The 21,730-nt window shown below is 44.2% G+C and overlaps 2 protein-coding genes across 4 annotated transcripts in view; one reads left to right on the forward strand and one right to left on the reverse strand.

Moving 5' to 3' along the window:
- The first annotated feature begins 3,974 nt into the window (after window positions 1-3,974).
- On the forward strand, window positions 3,975-11,034 carry ZC2HC1C (zinc finger, C2HC-type containing 1C). 3 transcript variants are annotated; one of them, XM_006778794.2, is made up of 3 exons: window positions 3,975-4,115; window positions 4,984-6,325; window positions 10,482-11,034. In XM_006778794.2, the coding sequence occupies exons 2-3, from the start codon at window positions 5,003-5,005 to the stop codon at window positions 10,743-10,745; spliced, it is 1,587 nt and encodes a 528-aa protein (XP_006778857.1). In that variant the 5' UTR covers window positions 3,975-4,115; window positions 4,984-5,002; the 3' UTR covers window positions 10,746-11,034. The 3 variants fall into 3 exon arrangements, with proteins under 3 accessions (XP_006778857.1, XP_006778859.1, XP_015413521.1); XM_006778796.2 differs by having other exon boundaries at window positions 3,975-4,055; XM_015558035.1 differs by lacking the exon at window positions 3,975-4,115 and adding an exon at window positions 4,122-4,742.
- A 2,774-nt stretch (window positions 11,035-13,808) lies between these two features.
- The window catches only part of NEK9 (NIMA related kinase 9), a gene marked incomplete at its 5' end in the record, with an annotated part of 38,941 nt that continues 31,019 nt past the window's right edge, over window positions 13,809-21,730 (reverse strand). Inside the window, 4 exon segments of the mRNA XM_015558003.1 lie at window positions 13,809-16,277; window positions 17,900-18,112; window positions 20,356-20,517; window positions 21,591-21,730. Coding sequence (XP_015413489.1) covers window positions 16,152-16,277; window positions 17,900-18,112; window positions 20,356-20,517; window positions 21,591-21,730 — 641 coding nt within the window.

Consider the following 21,730-nt stretch of genomic DNA (forward strand, 5'->3'; position numbering starts at 1 on the left):
GAACAAACTGAATAGGACGCATGCAGCCTTCCTGCCCGACCTGTTCTTGCAGCTCTCAGCGTAAGCCCTGCCTGCTCCGGAAGTGGGAGGAGGGGCGGGAACGGTACCAGAGGTCCTGGTGGTGCTGAGTCTCCTCCCGTGTGTGCTGCTGGAAGCTGCCACCCGGGCCTGCCCGCGGGTTGTTTGTATAATTCACATCTTCATGGCAAGAGACTCCACATGTGAGTGTGCGGTGTTGGCAGACTTGGCAAGGAGAGAGATTTGCATTGGAAGTCCTGGGTATTAATCACTTCATTAGTTCCCCACTCAAAATGAGGCTCTGGATCCTGGAGAGTCATGTAACCTAGTGCCAGCATTGGGGTGGGATGGGGTGGGGAACTGAACTGAACGTTATGCTTGGCAATATTTGAAAATAATGCTAAAGGGTACCTAGCTGATGTTTCTTTCTCTAAAACTTATTTAAGCCCTAACCGGTTTGGCTCAGTGGATAGAGCGTTGGCCTTCGGACTGAAGGGTCCCAGGTTCGATTCCGGTCGAGGGCATGTACCTTGGTTGCGGGCACATCCCCAGGAGGGGGTGTGCAGGAGGCAGCTGATTGATGTTTCTCTCTCATCGATGTTTCTAACTATCCTTTTCCCTTCCTCTCTGTAAAAAATCAATAAAATATATATTAAAACTCATTTTAAAAGCTAGTTTCTCTAAAGAATTAAAAACCAATTGAGTATCTACTACGTATAGGACATTGTAGAATATATCAAGATGAATGATATATAACCTTTGTCCTCAAGGAGTTTTTTAATTCAGTGTAAGGAACAAATATGCATGCAAGTAATAATGACAATACAACGCACACCACGCTAATTCAGTCCCATGGACATCCACTGAGAGGTCATCATGAGCCAGCCCTGTGCTAGAACAGGAACAGACAATGTCACGAGAGCACAAAGGAGCAAACATTCATTCTGACAAAGAAGATCGGGAAAACATTCTTGGAGGAACCAGCACATAATCCAACCACAACCAGTAAGTGATGGAGCTGGGCTTTGCTTCCGAGCAGTCTAAGTGCACTCCCATGAATGCTATGCTCTCCCACCTCCCAGGATGTGCAGGTGGAGGTCAGGAAGCACCACGGAGGTAAGATAGTGCAAGCAGTCAGGTGTACTACCAGGGTTTCTCAATCCTAGCTGCACATTGAGACTTCAGGAGGAGGCTCAGCTGGTTGGAGTGTTGTCCCATACACCAAAGTGATTGCGGTTCAATTCCTGGTCAGGGCAAATAACTAGGTTGTGGGTTCCATCCTGTATGGGAGGCAACCTATCAATGTTTCTCTCACATTAATGTTTCCCTCTCTCTCAAAATCAATGAACATATCCTCAAGTGAGGATTAAAAAAAAATACTTTAGGGAGAGCTCTTTAAAATGCCAATACCCAGGTCTCATCCCCAGATATTGCTTCCCAGGTAGTACTAAAGCACAGCCAGGGTGGAAATCCACCGTACTAGACTCGGGGGGCAGGGCTTGAAAGGCAGGCTGGAGGTTGAAGTCCCAGGTTAAAATTACGCATCCCGACTTTATTCCAAGGGCAAGCAGAAGCCTCTGGGTAGGAGAGTGACAGGATCAGGTGTATTTAGGATAATTATTCTGAGAGCAGCATGAAGGATGGGCTTGAAGGTAAGCATTGCAGCTAGGACAGCGATGCTTGCCATCCCAAAGAGAAGTGAGGAAGAACTGGTTACAGGCAGTAGACATGTACAGGAAGAGTCATATATGAGACATTGCAGAGTAAATTCAACAGAGCCTCCTGGCCAGTTAGAGGGAAGGGATGACCAAGAGGGAAGAGTAGAAGGTGACTGGTGCTTTCAGTATGAGAGGGAACAATGGAGAAAAAGTAGATTGAGGGAATGAGGAGATGACCATGGGCTTGTTTCCTGTCATATTCAGTTCGAGATTCCTGAGGAACTAAATGGGAAGTTGGAAATCTGAGTCTGTAACTAAGGAGAGAGAGCTCAGCTGGTGATCATTGAAACATAGGTGACACCTGAAATGTCAGCATTTGGTTGAAACCACTAAGGAAGAGAATGTATGGACCTGCATTTATGTCTGAGAAATAAGGGCTTTGGAGAACACCTAAACTTGGGGGGCAGGTGAGGAAAAGACATGCCAGAAGAAGACAAATGAAGAAGCCAGGGCAAGCACATGAAAGAAGAAAACAAGAAGGCACAGGAGCAAGTGAGAAGAGAGTTCCAAGGGAGTGAAAAATCAATATCAAATAAGTAGCTGAAGAAGTAGCAGCTTTTGTCTTTGGTCCTTGGATGGCAGTTAATAAAGTGGAAATAGTGGAAGCCACACCACAACAGATTGGACAATGAGGGGAAGATGAGAGAGCAAATGTAAAGTTTTCTACCAAGAAGTTGTGGAGAAGAGGAGAAATGAATGGAACCGTAAATAAAAGGCAGCAGGTCAAGGGAAATAAGGTTTGTTTTGCATACAGGGGTGGGCAAAAGTAGGCTTACAGTTGTAATACAAATAAATAATACAATCTATACTAATAAAAGGGTAATATGCTAATTAACAGTTGGGGATGAGCAGGCCAGCGGGCAGAGTGGTTAGGAGTGATCAGGCAGGCAGGTGAGTGGTTAGGAGCCAGCGGTCCCGGATTCCAAGAGGAGTGCCGGCAGTCGGACATCCCCCGAGGGGTCCCAGATTGGAGAGAGTGCAGACTCAGCTGAGGGATAACCCCCCCCCCCAAGGAATTTTGTGCACCGGGCCACTAGTACTTAATAATACAAGAACAAACTGTTTCATGTGCTCACCACTGTAAACCTACTTTTGCTCACCCCTGTATGTGGATAGATACAACTTGAAGTTAACAAGATGGAATCCATTCCCGAAAGGGACTAATTCAAGAAAACTTATGGCAAGAGAAAGGTTCTTCATCCCCAGAAATAAGAAAGAAGTCAAGTTGGAGAGAGGCACTCTAGGAAATTCTGCCAGATTGGAAGGGAGCTACTTGAGTTGATGACAGGCAGGCCTGTTTGCTCAGATAATTGGAACCGTAAGAAGAGTGGGAAATGTCTGGGACTGCATATAGAGATCAACTAGGGAAGAAAACGAAGAAATTAAAAAAAAAAAAAAAAAAAGCCCTGGAGGACCCACCAAGGAATTTCCTTGTAATATGTAAAAGCTGTCATATGACATGTTGAAGTGGTAACACCGCCTGCCGCTGTCTATACTGTGTTCCCTGTGCGTGAATCTTTTAAGTAGTTACAGGAAAAGAGCTGCCTGTTCCAAGCAGCTTACACCAATGACCTGAAGCACGAGGCAAACTCTTCTGATGTTAACGAGCCATGGAATACCATTTAGTGTTGAAACCAGGTTATGCCGATCCTTTTTGATCTGGCAGTTAACTTTATTACCTTTACGTGTGGTGGAGTCATTCTTGGGCCCTGAGCGGAGACTGCCAGAGGTACCACGTGAGAGTAAAACACTCTATCAAAATCATGAGGTTGGCTAGAAAACTACCCCAGAAAGATACAGCCTAGCGAAGCCACACTGCTAAAATGTGACCGCAAAGTCTGAACTATTGCGGAGAAAAGCACGGAGAGATACCGCATAGCCACACGTGGGCCCGCGCCCAGCAGCCCGCACCCCCTAAGAGCGCGGACCTCGGAACCTGCGGCGCCAGGACTGGGGGGCAGAGCGAGGGGCTCCTGCTCCGGCCACGGACGGGCACGCCCCGGGGTCTGGGGTCACTGCTCTCAGACAAATACAAGTTTTTTGACGAAGCCCCAGAAAAGCCTCTCCCATCCCCTCCCTTGTTCCCCAAGGGCACGGAGCGGCAGAGTTGGCGGGACACGGGGTCAAGGGACAGTCAGACCGAACGCAGCTGCCCTGGGCCGCTCCCCTTCATGTTCTGACTGCGCCTGCGCGTGATCCCCCTCCCCACCCGTTACCCCGCGGCGTTCGCGGCGGGAGGCGGGGCTGCGCGCGCACGCGCTCGCGTCTCCAGGCAACGGGCATAACAGGGGCCAGCTGCGGGCGCCGGTGCGGCCGGCGGTGAGTGGAGGGGTTTGGTGCTGCGATTTCCCCTGAGCTGGAGTTGTCTCTGACAGCCAGGTACGCGGAAGGGCGGGAAGACGTGGGGTCAGCCCCTCGCGCTCCCAAGGGCCCGATGGACAAAATGAAGGCTTGTCTCCAAAGCGGAGCCCCCAGTGGGGACCCCCCGGCTGACCCTCCAGGACAGGGTGTGACTTCCGTGTTCCGGACCTCAAACCCGCGGCGGTCGGGTCAGGTGCCCCTCTCCCACCCCCTTTTTCAGGTTACAAACCTCCCACCGCTGGGACTCCTTGGGTGAGGGTTTGACGGCCAGGCACCTGCTGCAGGCCCCGTGCGGCTGCTCTGCTCCTGGGAGTGGAGCGCGGACCCAGCGGGAGGGAAGCGCTGAGAGCTCTGTGGGCCGGTCACTGCCTCCGGCCGCAGTTTTCTCACCTGTAAAATCATGGGGCTGGACTTGGAGTCTTAAGGTCCCTAAATTACAGCCATGTAACTGAGCCAACTCCTCCGTTTATAGTGGAAAAATTGGAGCCAGCAAGGGGAGGTGGCTTGTCCTGTGTTGCAGAACGAAAACCTGACTTCCAATCCAACAGCTCTTCCCAGAGCGCTTTGCACCCATATGGAGTATGTACTGTGTGTGCCAGGAGCACCCCTCTGTACAGCGGAGGCTGGTACCGGGGTCGAGGAAAGGTAGGTGGCAGGAACACCTGTAGCACATTCGTTTTTCTATCTTCAGGACCTGATAAGCATTCACAGGACTAAATAAGCCCTCACCTAACGCTTCCGGAAGGAGAGCTCTGGCAGACTCGGCACCACTGTCCCTAAAGGCTTAAAGGAAAACGTGGGTAGGACACATGTAGACAGTTGCTTTAATGACCAAGGTGAACTCAGAAAAAACTTCTCACCTGTATCTGGTTTAAACCTCCTCTAGGCTTCAGTCCAGACCCTGAATGGCTGATCTCCACTTGGCACCACCTCTGCCTGTGGGTGTGATGCTCCCGCATAATAAAACAAAAGCTCCCGGGCTCCACGCAAGTAAGCAAGAGCCCTATGAAAAAGGTGACTCTCCCCAGCTGTCCTCAATGGGGCACCTGAGGCATCATTCCCAGGAGAAGCTTTTGAGCAACAAAGAGCTGATGATGCTGAATCATCCCTACCCTCACACCAAACGGAACACCTGTGAGAGAGCTGGGAGCTGCTTCTGTCCCCACCGTGCTGGACTCAGCCAGCAAGAGCCAAAGAGCCACCTCCAGAGCCAAGCCAAGGATTTGTTTTACTCATCAGGCCCTCAGTCTCAGTACCCCAAAGCAAATAACCATGAATTCATCCCCTTCACAAAGAAGCGAGTTGGAGTGGACCGGGCATACCCACTGAAACCTGTGTTCCACAGGAAGTCTCATAGTACAGGTGAGACTGGCATGGATGGGGACCAAGACGTCTCTCCAAGACCCCCTGGGCCAAGGGAGTTGTCATACAGCGGCTTTGGTTTGAGGAACTGGGCCGGCTCATCTGTGGTTGGTACTGCTGCTGCCAGGCAGGGGGAGAGGACCATGGCAAAACCCACCCGGACCGAGTGGCTGCAGATCCAAAGACTAGAAGCTGCAGGGGAGAATTTAGAGGAGGAAATCCGAAGAAAAGAGACCCTCCTACGGGAAAAGCTGAAGAAGACAGAAGAAGAACTCAGAAGGATCCAGAAGGAAAAAGAACAGGCAGAGGAAAATGAAAAAAGGGAGTTACAGAGACTGACACTCCCCAGGAGGAGACTTAAAGGTAATAGCAACACCACTTACAGACCCGTCTTCTCCCCAGACTATGGCTCTAAGGAGGTCTTCAGTGGAGAGGAGGAAACTTGGGGAGGGTCTCAAGAAAATTGTAGTCCATTCCAGTTCTCTGGTTATGGGATGCAGAAGCTCAAAAGGGAAAGACTAGTGGCAAACAACAACAAAATCCGAGACCGCGCCTCGGGGCAGGTGAAGGAGAAGTGTCCTCAGCCTACAGAAGGGCCAGGCAGCACTTTGCCAAGGTCCACCAGCAATTCTAACTGGCCTAGGGCACCACACTCCTCAGGTTCCAGCTGTTCCACCGAAGAGCCAGAACTGGGCAAATGCAGCCACTGTGGACGCAACTTTCTCTTGCTCAGGCTGGAGAGACACTCCAACGTCTGCAGCAGGATGCAGAGCTCCAAGAGGAAAGTGTTTGACTCCTCCCGGGCCCGGGCCAAGGGCACAGAACTAGAGCAGTACTTGAACTGGAAGGGACCAGCCTCAGTCAAGGTAACAAGGACCTTACGGATTTGACCTTGAGTGGGGATCATTGTAAAGGCCTGTTATAGCCTCATTTGGTGTTTGTTTTTTTAAGAAAAAATTTAATTGTTATAAATTAACAATTATTGGTTATTAATGAACATTTATTGGTTATTACTGTGAGCAGGAGTTTCATACGACCCTCACCACAAACATGAGGATTTCATGATCTCTTATCAATTCAAAAATCAAGTCTCAGGTCAACTTGAATGAGATCACAAACAGCTTTAAGTGGCAGAGTCAGAATATAAAACTGGGTTGGAATGACTCCAAAATCCAGTCATTTGTTGTTGTTAATCCTCACCCCAGGGTATCTAGAAGAAATTTATCACTTTCATGTATTTTATCATGTAATTTGTCACTCTTTTATTATAAAAGTGATAAACATTTACTTTTAGAAAATTTAAAAGAAAGGTACTATTCTGCATTTTACTACCTTGAGAGAGTTCCTTTCACTTTGCAATATACTTTGCCACCTTCCGAGATTAGAATCTGTTACTACTCCTGTGACCACATCTACTTTTTCAAGATTAGCTCAGTTTTTATATACCTTCTAAGTAAAATACATGAAACACAATTAAGTTTGGAATTCTTCTCTCCATTTAGAGTGTAAACACCTTAAAGGTGAATGACTTTATTTTTGGTTAACATTTCCAGCTGCAGAAAACCTAGCTGTAAAAAGTAAGGACTTTGGGACATTTCCATGATAAGCTTAGGGGAACTTCATTGGCACATTTGGACCATTAGATCTGGAGGGGATTGTCCCGTGAATAACTACCACCCTGTCAAGGTTATGCCACTTGATTTGTAAATGAGTGTTTCTCAAAGTGTGGCATGCTGTCAGACATTTTTTATTTTAGTAGTTTTAGTGTTTGTTAAAAAATACAACATATTATGCCCTTGATTTCTAAGAATCATGAATTTAAAGAAAATATTAATGGGGGATAAAGTGAATGTAGTATGCAAATGGTCAACATTTGTGAAAATCTAGACCACATGATCTCAGAGCCTCTACTATTCTAGCAACATGTGAGTCATTCTGTTTTCATTTCTTTTTTTTAATTAATTTTTTTTTAGAAAGAGGAAGGGTTGGAAGGAGGGAGGAAGAGAGAGAGGGAGGGAGGGAGAAAAACATTGATTTGTTGTTTCACTTATTTATGCATTCATTGGTTGATTCTTGTATGTGTCCTGACCCGAATCTGGTGTATAGAGACAAAGCTCTAACCAACTGAGCTATCTGCCAGGGCACTACTCTAGTGGTTTATTTCTGGCCAGAATGTAAATTAAATTCCTAAATACAGTAGCAGTGAAGCAAAAGATTTGGGTGTCTGGGATCAGATACCCTTGCTTTGTGGAAACTAGTTTGGGGGAATATGTTGCATCGAAGACACCAAGGCAGAAAGGATCTGCATTGAGATGCACTCCCCTCCTTGGAATGTCCTGTCTCATTCCCAAAGTTTGTGCCCTTAGAAACTGAGTAGTTTGTGTCTCCCTCTCATTCTTCTAGTGCCGTGGCCAGCAAACCGGCTCTTTGGCCCCTTGAGTGTGGATCTTCCTAAACCTTAGGAGGACCCTAATTAAGTTAATAACAGTGTACCTATCTATATAGTTTAAGTTTAAAAAATTTGGCTCTCAAAAGAAATTTCAATCGTTGTACTGTTGATATTTGGCTCTGTTGACTAATGAGTTTGCCGACCACTGTTCCAGTGTATTCAGTAGGAACAGGTGATTTTTCTGATATCGTTTAATATTCATGTAACTTTCAGTATACGCATACCTCTTGTCTCTCTACTGGACCATAAGCATTTGAGCATAGAGGCCACATTTTGGTACTTTGTGATTGTGCTAACTGAATATAAAAACAAACGAAGAATTTAAGTATCATAGTTGGCAAACTTTTCTCTAATTCAGTTCCTGGACACCACCTCCAACATGGATTCTCTTGCCTTCTTGTCTATTTCAATAAGACTCTCCTGATGGACCCTTCCTTTTCCTTCGATAATATCTCTTCCTAGTATTCATCATTAATGATGTGACATCACTTGCCTTCTTTTTAAGATTCATTTTTATTAGTCTAAATATTTGAATACATTTTATAAACATGTGTACGGCCATTGTAGTGGAATTACAATTTTGTGTTAAACCAGTGGTCAGCTTTTACATTATAATAACCACATATATTCTGTTCACTGATGAGTGAACAAATTCTGTCCTGCCCACATGCACCTGGAGTTAATAATTGACTTATTTTCAAATGTACCTTATCTCTATAATTTTTTTTAATGATTCACCTGATGTCAGACACCTGCTAATGTTTTTGTAATTGTTCAAACACCTCAGACAGTCCATCAGTTTGATTTTTTAAATTCTGGAAACCTCCCTTTGACCACTCTTTTCCCTCCTGCTCTAGTCTGCACTGGTTATTTCCACACCTGGTGCATCCCTGTTGTCTTGGGACTTCTCTTTGCTTCTCCGCTGTGTTGGGTCCTGTTTCCAGCATCCGAGTCTTCCTTGTTCTTGCTATACTTCTTTCCTTGTGGGAGTTTACTAAGAAAGATGCACGGGAGACATATGTTTGTTTGGAATGAATGAAAATATCTATGTCATAGCCTTATAATTTGATTGATGCTTGGCCAGGTAGAGATTTCTTGATGGAAAATGAGTTTCTGTTCAGATTTTTGAGGCATTTTCCCACTAGTGTTTAGCATCCAATGTTACTGTTGAGAAATCTGATGCCATTTTGATTTTTGCTCCATTATAGGAAATCATCCTTTTTTTTGTTTTTCTAAAATCTTACAGGATTTTAAGTTCTGTAAGTCTGGTTTTATAATGATTATGTTGGGTACTTGGTAAGCTATCTCAATCTTAAGAGTAGTGACATTTAACTCTAGGAATGTTTATAGTATTATTTCTTTAATACTTTCCTCCTCTTGCCTTCTTTGTGTTTTTTGTTTGTTTTTGGAATGCATATTGGCCAGATGTTGAACTTCCTGGATTGAGTTTCTAATTTTTTAATATTGTATTTTCTACTTTCCATCTTGATCTTTCCCATTCTGCATAATCTTCTTGACATTATTTTGTAACATTTTTATTTTCTGCTATCAGTTTTAATTTATCAAAGTTCTAAAACATTTATACTGATTTTTATATAGTGGAAGGGAGAGGGAGAAATATTGATGAGAAACATTGATCATCTGCTACCTGCATGCCCCCTACTGGGAATTGATCCCTGACCAGGAATCGAACAGGTGACCTCTTGGTACATGGGATGATGCTCAACCAATTGAGCCACACCTGCCACGCCTTTCTGGTCTTTGTTCCTTTTCCATAGTGTATATATTCTTCTTGTTTTATGGTCACAATTTCTTCTAATAACTTCTTTGTTGGTACTATGGTTTTTCATTTAAAAAATGTTTTTTCCTGGTACCTGCTTTGTTGCTGCTTCCTGAGTGTGTGTGTTTGCTTGTATACTTGTTTTGGTCTCATGTTCGAGCTTACTCAAATATCTGGTAATACTTGGCTGTCCATTCATATTTAAGCTTAAGTGGGCTTGTTGACTAAGGACCTTCATATTAGGGTTATCAAACAGTGAGCCTTTTAATTGCCGTCCCCCAGGGCTAGTGTCTGATGGCTTTTCTCTTGCCTGCTTGGCGCATCCAGAGAACCCTTCAGTCTCCTAAGAAGGTGCCCATGTGTTTGGCACCCAGGGAGCCAAGTGAGGGAAGGAGGCTGACAGTTCTGCAGCTCATCATGTACACTTGTACTTGCTCCCTATTTTCAGCCCCAAGATTAACCTTTTCCCCCCTGTGCCTGGATTTCGTGAATCTGACACCTGTCTGGTTCAATTTCTCCAGAGAATAAACTCCTGTTCTCCTGTGAGGATGTGGATGTGCAGGGTGGGATAGCAGCCCTGGGGGCCTGGCACTTTCTAGCCCCGAGGCTCTCCAGGTCTCTCCTGGGGGTCATGGCTTGCTTCTCGGTACTCATCCCCCTTTGCAGGCCCTCAGTGTAAGTGCCTCCACACAGGCAAGTCAGGATTGAACCGTTTCCTTACCGTCATTCTAGTGGAGACTCGGGAGATGAGATAAATGCCACGTTGAATGATTGGTCTGCCTTCTACTTATAGGCTGAAGCTCCACGGAAGAGCAACTGGAGACAGAAGCATGAATCCTTCATCCGTACCCTCCGCCAGGCTCGAGAGGTCCAGCGGGTAATTGCCAAAGGTGGCAACCCCTCAGACTTGCCTCCCATCCCGCCTGCAGAAAATCCAGACTATATTCAGTGTCCTCACTGTAGCCGTCACTTTGCTCCCAAGGTGGCTGAGCGGCACATTCCCAAGTGCAAGACCATCAAGAACCGTCCTCTGCCTCCAAGGAAGCATTCCAGTTGAGCAGACAGGAGTGGAAACCTCCTCAGTCGTTCCAGAAAACTCGGCTTCTCTTGAGCAGTAGGTAGGAGTAGAATGATTTGATGCAAAGCAGGAAGAACTAGAATTTGTACGTCTCCCAGATCAGCCTGCAGAGCTGAAATCAGGGAGGAGAAACCCATTGCTAGCAGCAGGAGGCAGAAGGAAGTCAGCCTCCCACCTCAGGCTGGTGTGCCTCATGTTACTGCCCTAAGAACTGATGGGTGAAGACAGTTAAGAGTGGCGAGCAGGCTACATTAAAGCTGTCTTCTCACGAGCTGGCTTGTGGTTTGTGCTAGCTAAGTGCCTGCATCTGCTTGGCCTTCTTGCCACTGCCTCCGCATGTTTGTCTGTGGCTCCTGTTAACTCTTCTCATTCTTGTGAGAAGTTGGCTCATTCAGATGAGTTGGTGTCAGAGGACCTAGGTCACCCAGATGATATCTCATAAAAGATAATACAATTTCATTGTAAGGCAAATGGAAGTCTGTCCGTGACCTCCCTGGTGCATGGTCCTGGCTAAAAACCAATACATCCTAAACCCTCCCTATGGTGTACTGTCTCGTAAAGGGAACCTCATCTTCATCTACGTCACAGGTAGGGATGGGGGAAAACACACTGTATGTCTCTGTAGTTGTTCTTTTCTAATGTCAAAGGGGAGGAAACTTCAGCTTCAGCTATTGCTAGCACTCTGCTTTCAAATGAGGTTGGTAAGTTGGATGGATGGTATTTCAAATGAAGCAGCAAAATGTACCATGAAAGCAAGCTGTACATTGCTATGTGCATGTCCCCACTGACTATACCACCCACAGGCAACTTCTTTTTTAGAAAGCAAACTTTGAAGGAAAAGGTACCAGGTGTTTTTCATTTTCTCTGTGCAGAATCATGCCTAGTGCAAGGAACCTTTATAATTAGACCCTCAATAAATGGGTTTGTGGGATTTAAAATTAAACAAATGAGCCCTCAACTTGCCAAGTGGGAGCAGTGATGAGGTGTATCTGACAGAGTAGTATCAGCTCTGATAGGATGAAGCTAGTATAACAGACCTGAAATACCAGTAGGGTTATTGTCCTGAGAGCATTCACTCCAATTATTAGTTTAAAATACTGTAAAAGTCACCCAACCTGACCCGGGCAGAGAGGACTAGGCACACAACAAAACCGTATTTTACTCAACAACAGACGGCCACTCATTCCTGTTTCATTTCCACTGCAGCTTCTGCTGAGTGGCGGGGCTAACAGATCAAACCCCTTTGAAATGTGAGTTTAAGACTCTAGCTGTGAAGCTACAGGACATTAGGCTGGAAAAAAAATTACGTATTTTAAAAACAGCATATATTGACTTGTTTTATGCTTTTAACTGTTGCAAAGAAAAAAGTATCACATAACAGGGCTTTCAGTTGGCCACTTAAAGAAGCCTCACATACACAGTGGATATTTAATCCAACTATGACATTCCCCAGGCAAGTTTAACAAGGTCCACTTTGTTTCATACTTGATGGTAAAAACAATAGATGGCAAAAATGGGCCGTGGCCAAACGTTACTAAGTGGTGGCCTGTGGACTGCTTGCCCCACAGTTTATTTGCTGGCACAGCACTAACGATATAACCTGGCATTTACAAACTGGGATATGGAGCATCTCTTACATAACTAGAAGTTCTGGAAAGACCAGGCCAGCCACCCTGCATGGCACTAATTGAATGAGGCTCAGAACCAATTGCTCCTTGACAGGGGAGAGCATTCAGAGCACCACAGGCCCACTTATGTGCCTTATCTGCCTGGCCCCACAGGCACTGGGCTGGGGATCCCTGCATGATTATTAAGGTCACAGATCCGGGCCCTCCGGGGAGAATAAAGTGTGTGTGTGTGTGTGGGGGGGGGGGGGGGGGGGCAGGGTGCTTTCTAGAGACACAGGAAGCAGTTACTCACTATGTTGCTAGAGAAATAAAACAATAGTCAATGTCTTAATGTTCCCTTCAGTCACAACATGCTTAGGCCTTGATTATGTCCGTCTTTTAAATTTAGCTTGAACTGATCTTTGGGAAGTCTCTTCCTGGGTAGCAGAGAATGATGCGTGGAGAAATCAATGCTGCTTGTTAGTCTATGTATTATACTACTTCATCCAAGAACCTTTAGTGCATGTAAATGTTATAAATTATAAAGTTCAAAGGTTAAGCAGTGGGGAAAATCTCATAGTTAACTCACTGTGTGCAGACATGGTAACATAGTGCTGCTTAACAGTGGTGTATTTAAGGCAGCACACTACCTTTGGGCCAGCATTTTTTTTTTTTTGTCATCAATTTACCACTTCACAACTGCACAGGAGGTAGCTGAGATGTGATACTGTTTTTCTCCCAAATGTTATGATTCTATGAGGTTTAGTGATCAGTATGTTTATTTCCATAGTTAGTTATCGAAGCAATAAATGATTTTTGGCTTTGCAGTAGGGAAGAACATGTTTTGTAGCCCTGGCTACAGCCCACTCTGCCCTGACACTATCATGAATAATACTTTATAGGCCCAGGGATACTTTTTTGAAAGAATTTATTTACATCTTTGCTCCAGAGTTGGTCTATTATGAATGTTTCCAAATACATGGCAAACCAAATGAAATGTGAGTTTAAGGCTGCTTTTGCTTTACACTCTAGTGAAATGCTCAGCCAAGAGAAGTTGTAACGTGGCTGTGCTATGCCAGGGAGACCAAAATACAGTTCATTCTCTTTGAGGGAAACCAGTTTTATAAACATAAATGGCATCATCACTTGAAAAAGCCACTGTGATCAGGGAGGCAAGTACAAGAAGTGATTCTTCCTCCTCTAATGGCTTGTTTTCTTCTCCCTCTGCACTTTAGCACAGTATTTCAGAAGGTTTTTTTGGGAGTGGGGGAAATGATTCTGTTAGTAAGAAATTGGAAGGAGGAAAGATTATTTCTGTGCAAATGTCCCTTGCATTGTTTCTGTTACCACTGAATTAAAAGATTCACGAAGGCCTGGAATCTGAGTGTTTTATCCCCAGTGACAGTGTCCATGCACAGACTTAGTAAGGCATAGCACTGATTGAGAGTTTAAATGTTTATTTAAAATAGAAATGCCAAACCACTCCACCCTCAACCTTTCAAACATCTGGCCAACAAAAGCTAGTTCTTCAGCAACAATGTCAGAGCAGAGGAATAACTCAGGTTATACTGTAACTCAAAAGCAATACTACGGAAAACTTAAACACCTAGCACTGTATAGAGAAGTGGAGAATTACAGAAAACCATTCAAAGACATTTCTGCTACCTCACTTTTCACTTTTTATCTAAGCATGGCTGCCACCTTTGAACTGGTTTCTGTTTGCATAGCTGTTTGGTGGAGAAAATACCGCTGTCCCAGGCACAATTTGGGAAAGTGCAAATTGTTTCTAAGGCACAGAATTTAGATTCTCAGCCAGGTTCATAGCAAACCTAGGTTTCCCAAGGGAACATGCTAGAGAAAATGACCACAGCGTTCCACTGCTAGAGAGTAACTCCGGAACAAGGACAGGGGTCTTACCCTCCCTTCAATGCTCACTTCCATCCCCCAGTCTCAGCCACATCCCATGTTCCTCAGATCCATAGCAGAAGCAACACTCATGATTAACACCCAAACTGACCCTGCCTCTGAGGCCTGCTGAGATGGTAAGCATGAGGGACACAAGAATGTGAAAGGCCAGTCAGTCCTTTAAAAAAATCAAAGTTGCGTTTACATGGTGAACCAAACCCATTATTAGGGTGTATAGCAAACCCCCAAGTCCCTAGAATTTGTAGCTTAATCCAGGGTTGGCCCCTTCCCTTATTTTAAGAAAAGGCTTCAGTGATTACATTAGTACCATTGTACTAGGCTTCCCAGAACTGAGAAAACAATGGGAACATCAAACCAAAGAAGATCCCATTGGACAGAGTTGCCCATCCCCAGCTATGGGGTTTACCTGGAACATCAGCCTTTACATCATCAGTTTACAGGGAAATGACAACATTTCCATTGCACAGATCCTTCCAAAGTATTAAATAGACATCAAACATTTATGTTTTGGTTTAGGGAAAAGGAAATAAAACAATGTAGCTGTTTCTAGGAAGGTAGGATGTGAAACTCTTCAAGGCGGTCCAAGGCGGCCCATGAACCTTTCACAAGGCTAGGTGGAGATACCAAGCTCACACCCTACGTAAGATCATCAAACGCTCTAGGGCACTTTCTTTGGGAAAGCCAGCTTGCTCCGGTCTATAAGGACATGACTACATGATTAGAAGGGAGCTCGGCCAAATTCCTTTCACTTGGCAGGCTTTACCTGTTCTGTTAGGGACTACCAGGTTTGGGGGCTGGCTTTGGGCCACTTAAGTATGAAAGGTGATACAGATTCACTGATAACGGCGTCATAAACACCAAAGGGAGAAAATACTGACTAGACATACAGAAAAGGAGTGGATGGGGCTGCTGATGTCAAGATCAGAACCGTAAGAGCCATGAAGGCAGAGGCATAAGAGGCCGCCTGGATGGAAGACTGTCACTGCCGGCCCCTCTAACATGCAAGCAGAGGCAGCTAGAGGACTTCCTGTCCCTCATGGTTTTCTCTTAAGGCCACTCCTACTGCCCGACTGGCTCAATTCTCTACAAGCCACCTCATCTCTCAGAGGCATCTTCCAAAGCTAGGAAAGCCCACCCTGCACTGGCCACAGCTGGACACTCCAGCTGTGTGATGAGGAGGGACCTGCCCTTCTTTCTCTACTCCTCACCAAAGAAATTTCAATCAACCTCAGAGGAAAAGCAATTGAAGCCCATTTTTCCTCCTAAAGCACTGAGCTGCACGATGTAACTGAACTTTCTGAAAACTGGCCCAAGAGACTGACTCCACCAGTCTTTCCTGGACTCAGGACTCCTGAGAGGGCTCAGAGCACTTCACCTCTCTACAGATGACCCTGGGGGGGGCCCACCTGGTTCCAGCCCACTCCAGCTTCACACTTTTCCCTCCTCCACCCAGAGGTGCAATGCCTGATATTGAATTTCCAAGGCAGCTTCCAATTAACGGTGAAAATGATAAATGGGATATAAGCTGCTACCAGCAAAATTAAGGTGAGCATTGTGTCTCCTCTTCAAAGGTGGGATCACCAATGAGGTACAGAGCTGCTGTTGCTATGGCAGTCACTGAGGACCAAGCCAGGGCCACGGGGCCCTTCCATTCTCCAAAACAAAACCACTCCTAGATCCTATCTAATAGGCAATGCCACTCTCCAAGTGTATGTGGAAAGTGCTTCAGAGCCTCCGCCTTCGCTCCTTGTCTGCAAGTGAACAAAGCCAGGAAAGCGCGCTCTGCATTCAGTAAGTGTGCTGTGAAGTTCTCTGGATCCCAGTTTCCTGGAGGCTATACAGGCTCAGGAGACTAGAGGCTGGGTGGTCGACAGGAATCTGTTCCCAGGAGGCACCAGGAATCTGAATCTAAGTCAGGCTTTGGATCCATTTCCATCTCTTCCTTTGCCGTCTGAGTTCCTTTGGAATGCATTCCCATCTGTCCAGATAAAACACAGTTCCACATTAACACTACTGCTACCTATCATGGCAGTTCAGGACTAGATTTTCAATGTCAAACTCTAGGGATTTGTGGCCAGAGGACTGTGGGAAGTTCACAGTACTACCTTAGGTAAAGGCTACCCTTTACATTTGCTGCAGGTAGGAGGCAAACTGTCCCGGTTTGTTGCAGAGAGCAGGATTTTCTGGGATTCAGAACTCTCAGTTTAAAAACGGAGGCAGCCCTAGGCAAACAACCCTCCAGTCGGCTATAGTTGCCAATCCCCCCATGCTTACCTCTAGTAAGCATTACTTTCCAAAATATTTTCATAGACATTATTTCATTTAATCCTCAAAACAACCATACAAACTAGGTGGTATTATTTTTTTAGGTGAGAAACAAGGGCTTATTAAAACAAAGTAATTTGTCCAAACACAAAAAGTTGTTAAATAGCAAATCCACGGACTGAACCATATTTCCCTATCCTAGTTCACGCTGTACTATGGCTCATTAAAAACCATGCATGCGGCATCACCTGTGAGGGATTTTTACAAAAAATGTTTAACTTAAGCTCTGGCTGGTGTGGCTCAGTTGGTTGAAGCATCATCCTGCATACCAAAAGGTTGCGGGTTTGGGGAGGCAACCAATCAATGTTCTCTCTCACACTCTCTCTCTCTCTCCTTTCCTTTCTCTCTAAAATCAGTAAGCATATCCTGAGGTGAGGATTTAAAAAAAAAAGTTTAACTTAAATTTAACTGTGTCTTGCACCTAACTTCCAGTTTACAGAAATGACAGGATGACAAAAGAACAAGTTAAGCAATGCCCCAAGAAAACAAGGCAAATCCAGAAATGTGTGACATTCTGTTAAACAACTGACTCTGTTTCTTCAAGTCGCCATGGGGAAAAAAAAAAGTGATGGTGGTGAAGGGAATTCTCTAGATTAAGAGAAACAAGAGACATAACAATGTGATGTGGGGTTTTTGACTGGATTCTGGTCTGATAAAAACAGTTAAGGACACTTCTGTGGGAAAACTGGAAAAATTTGAGTATCAATTGGATACTGGATAAGAACTGAGATAATTAGTGTTAATTTTGTTAAGTGTGATAATGGTATTGTGGTTATCCAAGAGAATGAATGTCTTCATTTTTGGATACGTTTAAGAAAAAATTTAGGCTATATCATGACTTTTATAATTTACTTGAAAATGATTTATCAAAATAAAAATAAATACATACACTTTAAATACACACAGATATATACCCACACACATTCTAAACACACATCCACACACACGAAACTAATAAGGCAACATGTTAACTATTGTTGAATCTAGATAGTGAATATATGGGTGTTCACTGAACTGTCATATTTAAAAATTTTCATAATAAGAAGGAAAAGAAAAAACAAAGACTAACAAAAAACACTGGAAGTTAGGTGATAAAAAATCATTCAATCCAGGTGCTTGAACCAGGCTCAGGGCTTCTGGAATTCATTCAAAAAGTTACATCATTAAAAGGTAAGTACTTACAAAAGAGTAAGTATATGTTGGCCCTTGGAATTTTGTTTCTGTGATTCTTCAAAAACAGACTCTGAAATTGAATTACTCTTCTAATGCTTTTACCTGTTGCCCTCCTTCCAACTTCTTGTTCAGCTTCTGTAGTTGGGTAAAAATCTGGAGGTTTTCTTGCTGGAGCTTCTGTTGTTCAGCCAGACACTTTAACACCAGACCCTGCAATCTTTCAACCTCCACCTGCAGAGTGCTGCAGGCACAGGGAGGAGGAATCAACGGTGTTCCCTTCCCAGCACATGTTCCTGCAGGATTCAGCCGAGGCGGCTAAAGAGTGGAGAGAGAGAGGTCATAGGAGGTTCTGCCGGGATGCCACAGCTCCCCAGTCGAAATTTCCTCTAAGTGCTACCAGATTTTACTTTTAAAATAATAAGATAAGGCCTGGCTGGTGTGGCTTAGTGGTTGAACATCGGCCCATGAACCAGGAGGTCACGGTTCAATTCATGCTGGGGCACATGCCCGGGTTTCAGGCTTGATCACCAGAGGGGGCTGTGAAAGAGGCAGCTGATCAATGATTCTTTCTCATCACTGATGTTTCCATCTCTCTCTCCCTCTCTCTTTCTCTCTCTGAAATCAATAAAAAGATATTTAAAAAATATATAATAAAACATATACACATGAAGTTCATGCAAGAGAAACAGAAAACAGCCAGGATTACAAGAGCACCTGGCCCTAACATAGTAGGGCAAGAGAACTCTGCCTCAGTCTCCATTATGCTAAGGTAAAAAAAACCAATCATCTATTTTGGAAGACTTTGTGAAAACATTTTAAAGTGTACTGATATCTTCCCATTTAAAATGCTGAAATGGCCGAAACCGGTTTGGCTCAGTGGATAGAGCGTCGGCCTGCGGACTGGGGGGTCCCGGGTTCGATTCCGGTCAAGGGCATGTACCTTGGTTGTGGGCATATCCCCAGTGGGAGATGTGCGGGAGGCAGCTGATCGATGTTTCTCTCTCATCGATGTTTCTAGCTCTCTATCTCTCTCCTTTCCTCTCTGTAAAAAATCAATAAAATATATTAAAAAAATAAAATAAAATGCTGAAATGGGGCTTGGTCAGTGTGGCTCAGTTGGTTGGAGCGCCGTGCCATACTGAAAAGGGTGCTGTTTTGATTCCCATTCAGGGCACATACCCAGGTTGTGGGTTCGATCTGTAGTCAGGGTACATACGGGAGGCAACAAATCTATGTTTCTCTTTCACATCAATGTTTCTCTCTTTTTCTAAAATATCCTTGGGTGAGGATTAAAAATAAACAAACAAATAAAATGCTGAGGTGGGGAAGCATAACTTAGTTTGGAACAAGTCTTTTGAATCACAGTGAGGAAACTGTGATCCAAAGGGTCAATATGCATGAAATGTAGCGGATCACACTTTAGAAGAGATGTGAGAGGTGTTCAGTAAACAGGATTCCTAAAACAATTCAAGACTAACTGACAGAGGAATTTAAAGGTTTACCTTAAAGTTTCAAAGGTTGCATTACCTCTTTTGGGGAGCTTTTCAATTTTGCTAGTCTCAACTTTTCTCCCTTCTTCTATTGTACCCTGTTTATAGCATAAGACAGTCCATAGGCCAAATCAGTACTACTGCCTGTTTTTGTAAAGTTTATTGGAATACAAGCATACTCATTATGTATTATCTATGGTTGCTAATGTCAGAGTGGCATAGCTGCTAAAGAGACTATATATGGTCACAAAGCCTTAAATAATTATAGTGTGGCCCAAAATGTTTGATGACCCCTGGTTTACAGTTTTATTGAGGTATTTACCACAATTTAATTTCTATCAAGGTTAGGTATTCATGACATGTGTTGGACCTAAGCATTATTTCTTATACAGGGTTGGGCAAAAATTGGCTTACAGTTGTTTGTATGGAAAATAATACAATAACTATTAAATATTTCAAGAACAGCCGAAACCGGTTTGGCTCAGTGGAAAGAGCGTCAGCCTGCGGACTGAGAGGTCCCAGGTTCGATTCCGGTCAAGGGCATGTACCTGGGTTGCGGGCATGTGCAAGAGGCAGCTGATCGATGTTTCTAACTCTCTCTATCTCTCTCCCTTCCTCTCTGTGAAAAATCAATAAAATATATTTAAAAAAAAAAAAATATTTCAAGAACATACTCTGTGCTTCACATACTCACAACTATAAATCTACTTTTGCCCAACCTTGTATTTAAAGCCTCTAACCTACCCTATCAGTATCGTGAAAAATTGGATTTGAATTTTGGAATTTCAATGTTGGTACTTTTGAGGCAGAAAGAAAAGAAAGACAGTTCTCTGCTATAGAAAAGTGTTTGCCTGTCAGCAATGTGAAAGAGTGAACATTTTTTCCAAGACAACTCAGTTTACCCTTCAGTAGAGGCTTTAAACACTATCAAATAGACAGCATCATGAACTGATACAGAGCAGTCGGAGACCAAAGAAACCAGAGGAGGAGACAGTGAGGCCAAGAGAGCTGGGTGGAGCTTGCAGCCACTGTACCTAGTTGAGATTCAAAGGCAAAAAGCTCAGTTACCCAGGCACCTACTGGGGGCTTGTGTTCTGAAGGCGCCTCAGAGGCCACTTTGAGTCCTTGCAGCTCTTCATAGGGCAGGGTATCTTTCTCAGATTCTGGAAAAACTGCACTTAGGGGAGACGGGCTGTCAGGCATGGGGATGAATTCTGCATTTTCCAGCTCCTATGTATATAGAGAGAATCTCATCAGTTCTGTCTGAGCCATTTACTTTATCTCAAACTTGCTTCTTGCTATAAGCTTTCACTCTATTGTGACATCAGCACCCTCTAGTGGGCCAGGACACTTGTGGTTATGACATAGCTCTCCCTACCTGTCCACAACCTGTCAGCCCTTCCTCAGAGGAGTTACAGTGATAGGAATTTAACTTCAAGAACAGAGTCTGGAATGCCTGACATGCTTCCCCAACACACTTATTCTGTGTAGGCGAGTCAGTGACTCGGGAAGCTCTAAGGTGATGGTAGCGAGGCCAATTGCCAGGCTTCTAAAGGCTGAAGCTGATGCTTCAGAGAGTACAGTGTACTGCTTCCTCCATTCAGACTCCCTGTACAGCTATCAAGTTATTATAAGGGAGCTGTAAATATATAGATTTGATCTTTTTGGTAAAAAAATTTAAAATTTCACAAACTATAAATGTTCACTGTAGAAAATGAGAAAATACAGATGGGCAAAGGGAGATGATAAAAATCACCAGCAATTCCATCACTCACAGATAACCACTGTTAAAATTATTAGTATAGTCTTCACAGTAGACATTTTCCTATGCATTACATATTTGCTAAAAGAATGGGATCTTACTGCACAGGTGTTACTCCATCCTTCTATGCACAGCCATATGCTACAACCAACTTTCTATATAAATAAATTTACTCCAACATTTTTACTGTCTGCACTTCAACTTGCATAATCCATTTCTCTATTGTAAGCATTCCAATTGCCCCAAATCACAGTACAAAATCATAAGCTTAATCTTTGCACACATGTATTACAAAAACTGCTTGTATTAATTTACATTCATTTAAGTAATACAGGTATGAGAACATTTTGCATCTGTTCTTGTCAGGAAGAAAAAATGATTCAAGATTTGGTGATTCTGTTCCAGGTAGAAATGAGAAACCAGGTGCCTGCTACAAGACACTGGAACAGGACATGGGAAACTGAAAGGTTCTGACAACTCCTTTCCAGTCCCTGCAAAGGATCTGGTATTTTATTTAAGGTACCTCTACCAAAGGAATTACCTTTCGAAGCCAGCCAGGACAGGAGCTGCTGGCCCCACTACTGATCCCCATGGCCTCCGTGGGACTGACTAAACCTTCCATTCCTCGGTCTGCTTCCATTGTTCCTCGGAAGCCTCCACTTGGATCGGGAGTTTCAGATT

Source organism: Myotis davidii, unplaced genomic scaffold (assembly GCF_000327345.1).
Source record: "Myotis davidii unplaced genomic scaffold, ASM32734v1 scaffold309, whole genome shotgun sequence".
NCBI classification, from domain to species: domain Eukaryota; kingdom Metazoa; phylum Chordata; class Mammalia; order Chiroptera; family Vespertilionidae; genus Myotis; species Myotis davidii.